This window comes from Colletotrichum fructicola (genome assembly GCF_000319635.2).
Source record: "Colletotrichum fructicola Nara gc5 chromosome Unknown KSG_Nara_v1_contig09, whole genome shotgun sequence".
In the NCBI taxonomy this organism is placed as follows: Eukaryota; Fungi; Ascomycota; class Sordariomycetes; order Glomerellales; family Glomerellaceae; genus Colletotrichum; species Colletotrichum fructicola.
This window is the reverse complement of record NW_027094059.1, coordinates 1,722,920-1,738,406: the sequence shown is the minus strand read 5'-3', so window position 1 is coordinate 1,738,406 and position 15,487 is coordinate 1,722,920. Positions and strand designations below refer to the sequence as shown.

Genomic DNA, 15,487 nt, shown 5'->3' with positions numbered 1-15,487 from the left:
ATGTTCTGTAACTACTGGCCAATATCAATGCCTGTGAATTCCCCCTAATGCCCATGTAAGAAGCAAGGTAAGAACGCGAGTTCTCTCTGTGAAAATCACTTATTGGCAACCTTTCTGGCGTAAACACCGAAGCTGCAAAGCGAAGCTGAGCTGGTACAGGCCAATTGCAGTAGTTTCTGAAGTGGGTCCTTTGTTGATGACTAAGGCGTGGGAAAAGTCCCTGAAGACCCTCACGACCGTCAATCGAGCAACACAAGCACGCGCGAACTGGGAGGTAACTTGCCATTCGACGACTACAATGCTTGCTCCTAGCAGAGGAACGGCGTTGAGGCAGGCCCTGGCCTCTTCGCCGTCCACGACGGTTCCGGCATTCCTTGTGCCGGCTCTGCAGTCCATGCCCCGACGCCAATTCTCCGCAACAGCGATCCGACCCTCGAAACTTGGCCGGACGCCTCTGTCAATCCCTCCTGGCGTGGAGTTACTGGTTGGCGAACCTCTATTGAAAAAGGACCCGACGAGCTACTTGAAGGTGTACAAGAGGACGGTTTCTGTCACAGGACCTCTGGGTTCGTACTGGGCACCCGGATAATGGGCCGAGCGAAGCCCTTGCTGATCGTGTTCGGTATAGGCAAACTGGAACTCGAGATCGAGCCTTTTGTGAGAATTGAGCAGGATGCCGAGTCTAGCAGAGCGATCCTCTCTGTCGAGGACTCCAACATCAAGGAGCAACGCGAGATGTGGGGTGAGTGGTCTAGTTTTCTATCTTTCCACCTCCACCTTCCTGGGATGCTTGCTTCCCCTCTTGCATGCAGGTATCTTGACAAGCCGAAGAGCGACGGACTGATTCTTTGTTTTACTACTACAGGCACGACATGGGCGTATCTTCAGCGCTACATCATGGGTGTCTCCGAAGGCCACACGGCACTCCTACGTTTAGTCGGTATCGGTTACCGTGCGTCTGTCGAGAAGCGCAGCGGCAAGGAGGAATACAAGGACCAGGACTTTCTGTGCTTGAAGCTCGGCTTCACGCACCCTGTCGAGATGGGTATTCCAAAGGGCGTCAAAGTCACCCTCGCCTCGCCGACACGCATCTTGCTGGAGGGCATCGACCGAGAAGAAATCATGAGCTTTGCTGGAAGGGTTAGAAAGTGGAGGCCGCCCGAGCCGTACAAGGGCAAGGGTGTATTCATCAACGACCAGACGATCAAGTTGAAGCAGAAGAAGATCAAATAAGCGGCTATACTGGTGGCAGGGCGGCTGTTCTTGTGTGTGGGATCACGACTTGCATTACTGCAACAGCAGCTGCGGCGTGTCAAACAACGGGGGAGGCAGGCCAGAGGGCTGTGTATACCTGTACATCACCGTATGGACTAAGGAAGACCCATTATTGTACACTATTTATTTTGCTGGGTCTTGGAGAGGCAAAATTCAAAAAAAAACATCTATCCCCGTCTAGCTTGACTTTTGGCTCAATACCTCTTGGACAACCTTCAAAACGGTCTCGTGTACAGCGGCTGGCGCGGCGATCACACCCTTGTTATTTGCCAGCGTCCGGCCGACAGAGAAGTCCAATCTCTTGCCCTGGATATCCGTGACCTGACCACCGGCCTCGCGCACGATGAGATCGCCAGCCGCGTGGTCCCAGATCTTCTCCTGGTATGTCGCCTTGACAGGCAGACGCAGGTAAATATCGCCAGCGCCGCGGGCAATGGAACCATACTTGCTCTGGCTGTCCATGCGGACGCTGGGCTTGGTGATGCCCAACTTCGCGGCGATCTGAGCCTGGTCGTCGTGAGCACTGTGGCCGGCCTCGACGCTCTCACAGAAGGTTGCGGCCGACATCTCGGTAATGGGTTTCATGGAGATGGATGCGCCGTCGGCAATGGCACCGCTCTGGAGGGGACGCGAGGTGGCGCCCTGGCCTTGAACGGCGGAGAAGATGACGCCGTAACCGGTGTTGTCGGTGGCATTGGAGCCAATATCGGCAGTCAAAGGCGCCTTGTCGTCAACGGGCAGGTTGGGGCAGCCCAGAACACCGACCTTGACGTCGCCATCGACCATCAGAGCCAGGCACACGGCGTACTGGCCACCACGCAGGAAACCCTTGGTGCCGTCGATGGGGTCAATGGCCCAAATACGTCCGCTGCTGCCGCCCTTGCTGTTGCCAAGGTCGATGAGGTCGAGCATGCTTTCGGCGGTCTCGATGGGCCCGCCCAGGAGGGTCTCGGCCTGAGCATCTTCGAGCTTGGTGGTGCGCACGAGGTCCCAGATCTGGTCGCGAAGGCCAGCGTCAGAACGCAGCTGAGCCGCCTCCTCCTCAGCGACAATCTCGTCCTGGGGGAAGTGGTGGCGGAGGGCGGCGATGATGAGGGCCTGGGCGCCGAAGTCGCCAATGGTCACGGGGGACTTGTCGTTCTTGTCGACAGTACCCTTGGCCTTCTCGTGGAAGACGCGCTTGGTGAGGATGGAGGCGCGCTGGACAGCCAGCTGGGCGACCTCGAGCTCCTTTGCGTACGAGGACATGGTGGGCAATGGGTTCTTGGCGTTGGTCGAGAAGAAGATGGCTCGTGGGGCAAAGTTTGCGGGGAGGGCGAGGTGGTTCGAGAGGAGGGAGAGCCGGGGGAAGGCTCGCAAAGACAGGATGGCCAGCGTCACGACGATGAAGGAGGAGAAGAGGAGAAAGGGAACGGATGCGTAGCTGGGTTTCTGTTTGATCTTTTGTGGCTCGGGCTTGAGGGGCATAGAATTCTAAGAGGAGACAGACACAAGCTGGCAAACGCGGGATGTGTATGTAGGAGGAAACCGCTTTTCGTCTGTATGTACACCTTAGGGACCAAGCTGATACGTCATGTGCGTCGCTCGCGGTGGGCTTCTGGGATGCAATTGTGGGTGCACGGCGAGGAATGCGTACTGAGAAGCCCAGCTCGTACGTCTAGTGTACCTATCATAAGAGGACGATGCGTCGAATTTTCTCTCCGGTCCTCCACTTGGTGGATGCACAAAGAGAACAAACGACCTGACTCGGAAAGGGGGGACAGTTGACACGCTTGCACGAGGAAGAAGACAGGCTGCGTTACTTGGAGATGCGTTGGAGCTCTGCTGTGACTGAGAGAGGGGCAGAGCTCAAGAATTCAGAAAACCCCTCCATCCCACTCACTGCAGGCTACCTTGGGTATTGAGCTCTGCATAGTTAGGTGTTATAGGTGCCGGTGCCGGCGCGGGGTCGGCTCCCCTCCTTCCTGGGTTGTCATTTCTTTTTCTTTTTTCTTTCTTTTCTTTTTGCCTCCCCGAGTAGCATGTAGGTATGGTAGGTACCTAAGGTACCTAAGGTAGGTACGTCGGGGGCGCCCGTGCCTTCAGCCAGTGAAGCAGCACTCCAGACACAGGGATCCAACCCGTTGAGGCAATCCACAAGCGCAAGGTCAATTGAAGGTAAGCTCCAGCCTACAACTTTTTGAACCCATCGCCAACCTAGAAGCAACCAAAAAATCCTATTCCGTCCACCGCACCGCTACTTGTGTCGACCAACCCGACACCACCCCCGCCCGCCTCACCCGTCTTCTTTCCTCTAGGATAGCCAAACACGATGGCTGCTGCACCACGCCTCCGCTCAATCTACCGATCTCTTCTTCGCGAGCTTCCGCCGCGCCCCGTTCTGGCCCGCGAGCGCTCGCCTCTCCATCACCGCCTGCGCGCCAGCTTCGCCGACTCCACAACCAGCCACCGAGCTGAAGCCGACGCCGCCGAGGCCGAACAGTTTGCCGCCTACCTCCGCGCTCAGCGCACCTATGTTACCTTGTTGGAGCGCTACAACCCGGGCATGAACATGGACGAGGAGGAGCGCGTGCGCCTCACAGCTCGGAGGGTGGGCATGGATTTGCCAAAGGAGTTCAAGAACCGCCTGAAATAAGCCGCTGGCCTGGTGACGACGGATCTTAAAAATGCTCTCGGAAAGAGAGACCCCGTCTCCTCAGGGCATGTCACACGGGGTGGCAGGAGAAACGTTCAAGAACGAATAACGTTCCTAATTGGCATTTTGGCCACCATGGAACAGCCACGGAGGTTTCGCCTCAACGGACAGGCATGCCAGACGTACACACAATTCTACGACAACCAAGCGTCTTGAAAGGGTCATTTGAGGCTGATATAGACATATACAACACAAATGGCGGGCGTTTAGGTGAAAACATGAGGTAGCGCTTCTCGTTTTGGGAGCAGACGATGGCAGCATATGATTTGACAGGACATGTAAGGGGGCGATACGCCGCAACCGCAACCAAATCTCGATCCTCATCTCGTGCTTTCTGGTTTTCGTGTCTTCATGCCGCTTCTAACCCTTCATAAGATCCAACCCAAGAAGCTCAACTATGTACAAGAATCTAACAAAAGTGTCGTAATACGCAGCAAATGGGTATCAACGTCTGTGATAGAAATAATCATGACCCGTCTTCATCAAGTCTCGCGACTGCCGTCTGTGGTTACACACTACCCACGCCTCCTTCTTCTAGCGTCTCATCCCACCCTCCGGTCTGCAGGAGATGTTCTCCCAACATCTGTTTGACGTTCTTGATGTTCTCGCCGAGGGCGCTGTTCCACTGGTCCTGGACAACGCGCACCTTTTCCTTCAAATCATCTGTCAACATCTGGCCTTCCTCCTGGCGCAGGTGCTGCGCTCGTGCTTCGCGCTCCTCGGCGCTGTACTCCCGTCCGTCTGCGTTCTCGCCCTCGCTCTGCACAGCCTTGGCTTTGGCATGCGTAACGGCCTCCTTGACCTCGTGCAGGAGGCAAAGGAGGTTTGTCTGTGATTCAATGAATTGGTATGTACTCTTCTCCGTATGCAGTAGCAGGCTGAAAAGATATTGTAGTGGGTGTGCACGGTACGAGGGGTTCTCCTCGTACTCGGACGTCGGTATTTGGATGTTGAAATCATCCAGGTTAGGCGGTATCTTTTCCAGCAGTCTGCGCAGAGGAGGCGCAATGTCCCAAAATGCCGAGAGCTGCACCTCGACACCACGCATGACATTTTGTTCGACAACAGCCTGAAACTCCTGGGTACGGGCCAGGACCTCGTGAGCGAAAGCCAGCTCGCGCTTGGCAGCGTCTTCAGCAAAGAAAGCGACAGCGTTCTGTAGTTTCTCCTGGTTGCCGGCGAGCCGATATGGCGTCAGCACGACCTCTCGGTAACGATCGTTGCGTTCGGTGAGCACATCGTAGATGGCTCGGTGTAGCATCTCTCTGGCCTCGAAGATCCATTTGAGAAGCGTTAGCTTCTCGAGAAGCTCAGGCTTGTCGTCGCCTTCTTCTTGTGGCATATCAGCAGTGCTGGAGACATTATCGAACAAGCCACTGGCCAGCTTGTCGAACAAGGTCGTGGCTTTTGCGATGCGGCCAGTGACGAGCTCGTTCAGGGGCATCACAACCTGGGCTTGGAATTGCTCAAACTCTGTCCTTCCAAGCTCTTTGAGCTTGTCCTTCTCCGCCGCCGCGGAATCTTGCTCAATGGCCGATGCCTCCGCAAATGTCATGTTGCCGACGTTAACTTCCTGCTGAAGATTGACTCTGAGGGCTTGTCGGCGCTCGGCTGCAGCTTTGGATGCCTCCTCTCTCTTCTTGTTGCTGGTCACCTGGAACCTTTCCTTTGTAACTCCGACCTCTGAGAGGTCGCTCAGTTGGCGAACGGCAGTTCTTGTCTCTGTCAGTTCAGGATGGCTGTTGTTCACGGCCGGGTGGTGGCGAGGATAGGGCGGCGGAAGGGTGACCAGGCGAGACACGTCCAAATGGGCTGGGTTTGGAGTTGTGGGTGAGCCGGATGAAGCAAGAGATTGTGCAGAGTATCGCAGCTGCTGCGGTGTCGATGTCGAGTCGGGCTCATGCCATCCCATTTTCTCCGGGGGATACTCGCTGGAACTTCGCCCGTCGCTAGGGTTTGCCTGCGTCTGAGGACTGTCCATCCACTGCAGAGCCTCTCGAGCTTCTTTCGGCACGCCCATATACTTGGATTCACGCTTGGATCTTTCGACTAGCTTGCCCCCTGTCCCAGTTGAATCGGCTTCCCACCATCTGCTGGATGGACGACCTCTGGAATCGGCCTCGTCCAGCTTGTCACTAACGCTCATGCTCAAGATTGGGGAGAGCGATGGCATGTAGTTCGAGTTCCAGTTTGCGTTGTTTGGCGGTCCGCCAACAGGTGAAATGGGGACATTTGATGCAGCAGAAGCCGGGGCAGAACTAGACTCCCCTGGAGTCTCGCGATAAATCGAATTCAGCGAGCCGCGGTGAGATCGAGTAGGCTCAGATGATTGCGGCGTCCATTCAGCCTGAGAGGCTCCGGATTCCCGTCTTGTGACCATCGGGCGAAAAAGATCCCTCGTAAGATCGAAGATCTCCGAACCCATAGCCCCAATGGCTGCTGAGTATCTCTCGCGTCTGATGCGTGATTCGCTCGTGATAAAGTCGGCAAACAATCGTACACGGTCGGCATCGCTTGCTGCCGTTGATTCCTTGACAGCGAACGCCTGGAACCGCTCAATCGTTTCATGACAGAATTGATCAGCTGTCTGAGTTATCGCGGAGTGTTTCGTGCTTGAGATGGAAGCTGATGAGGGCCCATCCGCAGCAGGCGTCATAGACCTGAACCTGGTTTGCGAACTGGATGCAGATCGAGTCTGGGGTGGTGGCGTAGGTAGGGCTTTCGGCACCACGCTGGGCGACCCCCCAACCATCGAAGTGCTCTTGACAGGATGAGGCGAGAATGGCGGAGTCGCAGCTTCGAGACGAGGGCGCTGAGCGGAGCCACCCGCTCGAGGTGTCGTTGATTGCTCGTCAGTCCGAGGAGTGTCGTCCGCCGTCCGGCCTCCGCTTCTCGGTGTTGACTTGTTGATAGTCAGTCTACGAGTGAGAGTGGTGTCGTTCGGGACGACAATCTCGCTCAACTGCACTGGGTTGATAGTGCCGTCTATGGAATTATGATGCAGGCTATATCTGTTGCGACTTTCCGCACGGCGCTGGACGATGGTCTTATCGTGACGGACTGCCCTTGCGCGGCTTAGACTTCCAGAGCTGAGTGCAGCTGAGTTGCTGGACTCGCCTGTCTGAACAGAGCTTGCAGCACTGGAGGTGTCGATCGTCAAGCCGGGCGAGCCTCTATTCTGAGGAGGGCGAGCGGGCGTGTCTGGTTGATCGGCCCAGTTGGCTGGCGTTGGAGGTACTGGGCCAAGAGCAGTGACGCCACTTGGGGGTGGTCGTCTCGTTGGTGGTGATGCCATCGGTGTACTTGTTCTATGCATACTCTGAAGACTTTGCGATCTGGACGAGGCCGGAGGCGGGCCAGGGGGCGGTGGCGGAAGCGGCATGCCGGGCTCCCACCTGGTCTGAGATGTCGAGCGTGAGCGGGCAGACGTCGGCGTCTCAACAGCACTGGCAGACGCAGCCCTTCGGGCTCCAGGAGGCCCCGCGGATGAGCCTGAATCGTTACGCTGTGGCACTGGCTGCGGGATCTGGATTTGAAGAGGATTTGGCCTTGCTAATGACGGAACAGGCGGTACTGGCTCGGGCGGACTTGATTCGTGATGCTCCCTGCTTCTCCTCAGAGAGTGGAGACCGAAACGTCGTTCACGGGAGCTCGTTCGAGTGCCAGGAGGTGGAGGAAATGATGTGTTGGTGGCCGGCTCGGGAGAGGGTCTGTGAAGACTAGTCGGAGGGATACGGGCTGCTGATATGTTGGCTGCCGGTGACGAATCGAAGACGCCGCTCTGGGGTCGTTGACTCCGCGGTGGACTATATGGAGGCGGGGGAAGCGGTGATCCTGCAGAACTGTTTTAGCAAGATGAACCTGGGTCAGAGTTGAAGGCTATATTCACTTTGTTCAGGATATTGACGTGGCTGCTCAGCACCAGCGGCTGGCGAAGCAATCCATTCTTGCGGGTTGTAAGGTTGGATTGAGCTGGCGGGCGTGTGGGCTGAATTGAGTTGTGTTGAAGAGACTCCAGACAGTGGGGTGCTGATCTGGCTGTGATAGGAACCCAAAGACTGCGTCAACAATGGGTTAAGCCCCTGTCGCATCCGCGCAGGGTCGCGAGGGTTACTCATTGTCAGCTAGGATGGGGATTTTGAGCAACTCGAGCGGCGTCGGTGACTTGGAAGAAGTCGGATTCCGAAGCCACGCCGGAATTATGCAAGGAGGATGAGGGTAGCTGAGTTGCTCACTTGCACGAGAAGGGAGGTCTCAAGCTAGCCAGCAACCTCGCAACCTCGTTCGTCTCTTCTTCTCGCGCTCTTTACCGGTCCATTCAACTCGATTCGTCGCAGGACAATCTCATGTCGAGAAACACTAGTACCACACAGATGAAAGGGAGGACGGACAGCCGACAGGTGAATTGTGTCACACCTTCGGGTGGGAGGGCGCGGCTGAAGCAGAGGGAACGAAGTTTGGTGGGAGGATGGCAGTAGATAAAAGCGACGCCCAACGCTAGGCCGGGTCTGCTGCAGTGTGGTCAACCTCCTGCATATGGAGAGGTACACACGTACATGCCACATGCGTGCAGGAGGGTACCGGGGGTGGTGGCTCACACTTTGATCGCCCACCGCAAGAAGGACCCCTGTGACACCCGGTTCTTGGGCGGTGGGTTAAAGACACTGGGAGAGCGGAGAGGAGCCCCTCTTCGTCTGTAGGGAGGACAGGAATAGCAGCCGGGACCCGGAGCAAACGCGCGATGGTGGATCTGATAGTGTAGACTACATGTAGCTTACCGTAAGGCAAGGTATTAGTAGTTGACACTCGACGTCTTAGCAAACAGCTTGCTCGCTCTCGGCTTTGCTGTCGTAGCCATGTACCTGGTGGGGACGAGGGTGGTGGCCAGCTAATGATTGTCGAGGGTCTGCCCAATCTCTGCGTTCGCGTCGGCAGCGAGGAGGCTTGATTGCTCAACTGTAGCATTGGACGAAGAAAGGGCGCATGGAACGGGAAGGCGTAGGAGGCGTCCAGTGTGGCACCAGGTGGGTGCTACTGCACGACAGGCATGCATGTGCCGGTACGAAACTGCGTCTGCCATCTGGACGGACTGTCTGCAACTTGCAGCTGTTCCCTCAGTTCCGCTCCCGCAATATCTGACTTTCTTTTTCATTCACAGAACGAGGCTAGATTGGTGTGTTACTGACACGACATCTCGTCGGCCGGAGCGGCACACCGCAAGTAGCAAGACCTGGAGAGGGGGAACATCATGATGCCCGAGATGGTAGCATCGCGCTGGCACGGATGGCGGATCTCAAAGACCTCAGTCCAGATGGATAACCAACAGAAAGACAGTAGGGTGGGAGATAGCATTGACAAACCCCTCTAGTGACCTGCCACCGCGCAAGAAGAGGAAACGCGAGTGAGCATCGAGCCAGGACCCCGGTCCAAAATGGCCTGTCTTTTTGATGGAGCCAAGAGAAGAGACTCGTGGGGATGTTGCTGGAGTACGACCTTGATTGGCTGGCTCACTGGTGGGAGGAGACTCTATTCTTGGATCCCACTAAAGACCCCGGCAAGTTGCAAAGAGCATGCTGGGATTGTGATTGGACGTTTTGTTTGTGAACAGAGGTTGCCGGCGCTTAGCTGCCCTTCAACCTACCAAAGACGCTTCGCTGAAGTCTCTGTCTCGCGGCCGTGTTTCTCTTCCTCGTGCATCCGGTGATTCGGCCCCTGGGTTGCCTGGCTCGAGAAAAGGCATGCACTAGCGTCTCGCAGGCTTCGCTCCTATCGTAGTCAATCGCCAGGCCTCGGGGGCCGTCTTCACCGACTCGACAGCCCTGTTGGTTCTCCTTTGAATGTTGAGGGGCTGGGAGGATGGCTCGCCTACGTAAGCAACAAAATCAGTATGAGGTACTTTTAAGGTGTTGTTGTTTGGTTGGATAGAGCTTCAAAGGTAGGGCACACCTACAAAACGTGGTCGTGCGGGGAGAGACCCCAATGAGCAGGCGGAGAAATGTTTCTAATTATTGCAACAATTACCAAGTGGGAGCTGCAATTCTAGATTCCAGTCGGCCTGTACACATCCATAGCGGAATCTGCTGGGCTTGACCTCGGTCGCCGAAGAAGAAATCTTCATCTGGACGTGCTGCTCGACAAGATGCATGGTTTCATTTGTTTCATACATACTCGCTCGTCAACATCGGTCATCAGCACCTTATTTTCGGCTCGGTGGCGTCGTTCGCGGCCTCGGTAGCGATGCAGTTCGTCTTTCCGGCAGGTTTCATAGATCCACATTCACGCAGCGTTGCTCCCGGACTTCTCTCTCATCACTGTGACATTGTGTGGGTGCAGTTGCCTGTGCCATACCACGCCTTACGGGTACTTAAATGGCATTGAGCAAACAATGCTGTGTAGTAAGCATTCTCGGAATATGACCGGGGTGCTAGCCAGCCGACCGGGAGAGTACAGCTCCGGCTTCCAGAAGACAGCTTAGAAGTCATCCATATTAATTGCAATGCAGCTTGGCTTGCAAGCCAGTCGTCTCACCTAAAGTTGAGGTCGACGTACAGATGTATCTAGACAGGTTTCCATGATGTACGTACGTAGGATTCTCAACTCGGTACTTAGGCTTCCCGAAATGCAAGATAGCCGGATCCACGTGGGTATGGCTGCATTCTCTTTGGCTTCATGCTCTGCGATGTTCCTCAAATAGTATCCAGAGAAGACATTCAAGCTACCCATTATCTTGTTGTAACTGCCCGAGCAGGGTCTTGGGAGTAAGCATTGGCAGGCCAAATAGAACGGAAGATGGCCTCTGACCTCGCCAACTGAAGTACGGCTCCAGAGATAGAGACTTTACTTACGTTCATGTCTTTGGCTGAGGTGATGAGTGAGACCCATAATTTTCTTGTGCCAGAGTAACAACTACTTTTCCTCTGTGCTTGCCATCCTTGTTGTCGTTGTCGTTGTCGGCGTGGTTTCCGTCTCTAATTACTGTCATTTCCCTTCATCCTCGATCGAAGTAAGGTTTCAAATCTGCTAGGTGCACAAAAATGTTGCCGCGCACAGTAGGCGTTCTCTAATGAGTATTGTGGACGGATGCGAAGGACAATTGTGAACATGGCGATGTCAGTGTTTGAAACCAAGAAGGCAGACGTGATTAAGGTGCCTACCAAGCACGGGTCAGGGAATGAGCTACCGTACCTTAGGTAAGTACCTTAAGATGAGGTTCGGTGGGTCTCCCGCAAGGCGGCCAAACCAAACGGCCGACGATTTACCGCCTGCCCTGCCTGGTGTTGCTGCCGGCGGATAGCGGAGGGCCGTCAAAATTCTAGAGCTTTCTCTCAAAGCCTTCCGTCGCTCTGATTTATTCCTTCCTTCCCTCTCTTTCCATTCCTCAACGTTCCTTTGACATGACAACCCAACGCGCCAATCCACACTGAGGTAAGACTCCCCCTCCCTTTTATCTACCCCGCGCTGTTTTCAATCCCGCCATCTCTCTCTCCTACATGATGATACGACAGCTGGCACCAGTCATAGAGTGATTTTGTACTCCCATCTTTGATGACAAACGCTGCGGTCTACGACCAAACCCTGACACACGGAGAACTTCGTTGATTTTACTCAACGATACTTTCGCACATCGCACTTCGCAAGCCCAAGCGTATTTCCAGCCGCTAACCAGCAATTGGACATCTAGTCACACGTTTTCCTCCTCACAGCCTTAGATCAGAACCAAGTCACCGCCGACAAGATGGTCCTCCACAACCCCAACAACTGGCACTGGGTCAATAAGGATGCTTCCGGCTGGGCGAAGCAATACCTCGAGGAAAGCTTGACGCAGGTCGAGTCCACAGAGGGCGGTGTCACGGCAAAGATTAGCAAGGTTGTGAGCATGGATGGCGACGTCGACGTCAGCCAGAGGAAGGGCAAGGTCATCACCATTTACGATGTTAAGCTCGTACTAGAATACTCCGGTAGGTCTCTACTGCAATGCAAGCACTCTGTTTCTCCTGTAAAAATGTTCACCAACGGTGTCCACCATTGCTTCTTCCGTGAATTGTGCTTGATTGAGCCTGGCTAACAATAAGCAGGCACCACCTCTGACGAGGCTGAGGTTTCGGGTACCATCACCATTCCTGAGGTCGCCCACGATACCGAGGAGGACGAGTTTGTGGTGGGTCTATTTTGAAATCTCTGACAACCAAAGACTCCATAGCTAAGCGATCCCTGCAGTTCGATATCGACATCTACTCAGAGTCCAAGGAGAAGCAACCCGTTAAGGACCTGGTCCGCTCCAAGCTTGTGCCTCAGCTGCGTAAGGAGTTCCTGAAGCTCCCCGGCGCTCTGATTGCGGAGCACGGCAAGGACATCCAGCACGCTCCGGGCTCAAACCCTTCGAGCGGCTTCTCCACACCCAAGTACCATCCTCATGGCTCAGCCGCGAAGTCTGCTGCCGAGACTACGAGCGTGAAGAGCAGCAGCGGCAAGGTTGTCAACACTGTCACCCTGACTGATACGGCCGAGTTCCGTACCACCGCGGAGGAGGCGTACCAGACTTTTGTGGATCCTGCTCGCATTGCTGCCTTCACCCGGGCGCCTCCTAAGGTTTTCCAGGGAGCCATTAAGGGCGCCAAGTTCGAGCTGTTCGACGGAAACGTCGTTGGCGAATACTTGGAGCTCGATGCCCCCAAGAAGATTGTCCAGAGCTGGCGCCTGAAGCAGTGGCCGGAGGGTCACTTTTCCAAGTTGAACATCGAATTCGACCAGAATGATGTCGACCACGTGACGCTGATGCGCGTCAACTGGGATGGCGTTCCTGTTGGCGAGGAGGACGCCACGAGACGCAACTGGCAGGAGTACTACGTCAACAGCATCAAGCGCACTTTCGGGTAAGACGATAGATCCCGACTCATATGCGACTAAAGGCTAACATGATTAGTTTCGGTACTATTCTTTGAATGTACTTATGAGCGAGGGAAGGGAAAGAGCGAGAGACTTGGTGGTTGGTTAGGACACATTAGTTGGCAAGCAGAGCGTGAAGCTCTCGTCAACTGGCTGGCAAGCTTAAGCCAGGGACGGCGCGGGGAGGTCAGCAGCCATCACGAACTCGAAAGACGTCTCAAGGTCTACAGCAGATGAGCAGTCGAGGATCTTTGGAAGCAGCCTGTGCATGAATTAGATGAGAAACGTTGAAATGAGACAAGATAGAGTACCAACGCTTGCTGCAACGCCAACTTTATCCGGTCACGGTACAAGGTTAAAGTCAAACGTGTATTGATTAAACATTGTGATGCCCTGCATGATACGGTGATAGATAGTAAACATCCGTTCGATGTCTTCCGCCATGGTTTCTCCGAAAGTTTCTTTTGTGAACGACTATATAGGCGCTCCTCTTGCTGAATGCCTCTGTCGCCCGACAGCCTCAACAGTCGGCTGGTCACGCTTAACATTAAAATTGTAGTCGGGGACGAAGACGTCTGCCACGTTATCCCAGAACCCTAGGTCGTACAGGTTCTCGACGTCTGCCAACTTCCACACTCGCTCCCATTCTGATTGCGTGGACACGTTCGACGGAGGGGGCATGCCGTCATCCGTTCTTGCAAGCACTTGCTGTGATTCGAGGGGCCATCGCGTTCGCTCCGGCTCGTATCGTCTATCCTTTACTCGGTTAGGCAGCAGTTTCCGTTTGAAGGCACAGCCATCATCCATCTCAGCCTTCCAATCGGACCACTTGAGTGATTCGTTGGTAGTGGTGCCACTATAGATGAGCCAAACGTTGTACGCGAACAATCCCCAGACCAATGGCGAGATCATCGCAGCGAGCAAGGTAACTGCGCCCATTCCAACACTGTCCTGGAGTGCCCAATTCCAGATGAGGAGATAGTCCTTGATCTCCATTCCTTTTGGCGGCCACAGGGCCCATGTCGGGTACTCGGTTGCAATATGCTTGGACAGGAGGGAGAAGCCCAGGAAACCACCGTAGGACGTGAGGAGGGCCGTCGTGGCAAGGAGCAGAAGGAAGTAGTGGTGGTTCTTGTAGCCGACGCAGCCGTTGATGAAGATGCAGTGGTGGTCTAGCTTCGCGATACAACGTTTGCAAATGCTGCAGTGTTTAGAGCGAGGAGGTTTGAGAAAACCGCAGGTCTTGCACTCGTGGCCGGGAAAGAAAATTGACCAGTCGTAGGGATAGAGCGACATGTAGTAGGCATGATTCTCGTGCGTGATATAGCCTGGGTCAGTCATTACCGAAAGATAAAGGAAAAGGTAAGGCAGAAAGATGGCGATGGACCCGGCAACTTTGTGAAAGGTCGAAATTTGGGGCCACGCAGTCGGAAGAAATAGGTACTCCGAGACAGAAAGCAAGACCAAGAAGAAAATCTAATATTGTCAGCATAGAACAACGTCGAACAAGCTCGGTTTGGGACGTGGGCTTGGTGTTTCGACTTACGACCACAGTTGGGTGACGGTCATTCATCATAAAGTTGCCGAACCGCAACATTGAGCTTGAGAACCTCCCTCCCATCAGGAGCCTGTCGATGGCCAAGAAACCATTTGGGATATGGATCCGCATGATCCTATGTAATGTTGCAATGGGCGTATGCCTGCGAATTGTTAGCCAGAGCGTCTAGAATCGCCGTGTTTGGTAACCCGCTGCTTCCAGGTCGCTAACAGAGGAGCTCAATGATGACTGACCTCAAGGCCGGCAACCTGCCAAAGAACGCCACAAAGACCACGAAGGAGATGGCCAGCACAAATAGCACTGCGTTCCGAAGAAATCCCATGATGATACCAAACTTGTCGTCACCTCCAATAAAGCATTATGTGAGTGGTGAGACACGAGAAGACCACGGCACCGGGTCCTGGAGACTTTTACCCAAGATTCTCACCCAGAAGTGTAGGTAGAAAAGGAAGCCTGGTCAATGCAATAATAACAGTTAAATCAGCCTCTCTAGCGGTGGAGACAGGCCCTTCTAGGCCCACAGCCTCCAGAACACTTGCAAATCGCTTCGGATAGCGAACCGTAGGTTGTGTAAGGTACACGTTTATGCCGGTCAACACTCTTTCTCGTCAATTCGAATGCGCGGCCCGAGAACAAAGCAGACAAAGCGTCAGCAAGGTTAGTGTCGAGATCATTCTTGCCGTCTGATGTTAGGTACCGGGATATTGTTATAGCCATTATTTCATGGTCATAGCGTTTTCACCCTTTAGCTACATGTATTTTTTTCTGCATAATGCGACCAGATTCAAGCAGCTGCAGGTATCCGTACGCGACGAGCCTTCTAAGAAGCTACGCGTCGGTTCGACATAGATGAGAGCACAAGCAGGGCACGGCACAGCAGCGCTCGAATCCAGGCCACGTATAACCAGACTTATCCAACTCTGAGACGCCATTTCTCGACGCGAAAAGCTTCTCCTGGAGGCTTAGTCGAGTTGTTTGTGGCAGAATACCAGCTCGGCAGGCGGCGACGTATGGGCGAGTTTCCAACACCCACAGCTGACCGTTACACCAAAACATAACCATCAGAATCCGCG

The 15,487-nt window shown here is 54.5% G+C and overlaps 6 protein-coding genes across 6 annotated transcripts; 3 read left to right on the top strand and 3 right to left on the bottom strand.

Moving 5' to 3' along the window:
• Positions 1-298: 298 nt before the first annotated feature.
• Positions 299-1,233, top strand: CGGC5_v014773 (mitochondrial 54S ribosomal protein uL6m; the record flags this gene model as incomplete). The annotated part of the gene is made up of 3 exons (XM_032029663.1): positions 299-566; positions 629-742; positions 866-1,233. 3 exons carry the CDS (start codon positions 299-301, stop codon positions 1,231-1,233), a joined length of 750 nt encoding a protein of 249 aa, XP_031891009.1.
• Positions 1,234-1,452: 219 nt separating this feature from the next.
• Positions 1,453-2,742, bottom strand: CGGC5_v014772 (3'(2'),5'-bisphosphate nucleotidase; the record flags this gene model as incomplete). The annotated part of the gene is made up of 1 exon (XM_032029662.1): positions 1,453-2,742. The coding sequence occupies one exon, from the start codon at positions 2,740-2,742 to the stop codon at positions 1,453-1,455; it is 1,290 nt and encodes a 429-aa protein (XP_031891016.1).
• Positions 2,743-3,586: 844 nt separating this feature from the next.
• On the top strand, positions 3,587-3,910 carry CGGC5_v014771 (uncharacterized protein; the record flags this gene model as incomplete). Its single annotated transcript, XM_032029661.1, has 1 exon — positions 3,587-3,910. The coding sequence occupies one exon, from the start codon at positions 3,587-3,589 to the stop codon at positions 3,908-3,910; it is 324 nt and encodes a 107-aa protein (XP_031891017.1).
• A 568-nt stretch (positions 3,911-4,478) lies between these two features.
• On the bottom strand, positions 4,479-8,088 carry CGGC5_v014770 (uncharacterized protein; the record flags this gene model as incomplete). The annotated part of the gene is made up of 2 exons (XM_032029660.2): positions 4,479-7,804; positions 7,860-8,088. 2 exons carry the CDS (start codon positions 8,086-8,088, stop codon positions 4,479-4,481), a joined length of 3,555 nt encoding a protein of 1,184 aa, XP_031891014.2.
• A 3,617-nt stretch (positions 8,089-11,705) lies between these two features.
• On the top strand, positions 11,706-12,912 carry CGGC5_v014769 (Uncharacterized protein; the record flags this gene model as incomplete). Its single annotated transcript, XM_032029659.1, has 4 exons — positions 11,706-11,928; positions 12,046-12,128; positions 12,188-12,843; positions 12,894-12,912. 4 exons carry the CDS (start codon positions 11,706-11,708, stop codon positions 12,910-12,912), a joined length of 981 nt encoding a protein of 326 aa, XP_031891015.1.
• Positions 12,913-13,018: 106 nt separating this feature from the next.
• On the bottom strand, positions 13,019-14,736 carry swf-1 (Palmitoyltransferase SWF1; the record flags this gene model as incomplete). The annotated part of the gene is made up of 5 exons (XM_032029658.2): positions 13,019-13,118; positions 13,172-13,188; positions 13,403-14,332; positions 14,403-14,556; positions 14,648-14,736. 5 exons carry the CDS (start codon positions 14,734-14,736, stop codon positions 13,019-13,021), a joined length of 1,290 nt encoding a protein of 429 aa, XP_031891012.2.
• Between the last annotated feature and the right edge of the window lie 751 nt (positions 14,737-15,487).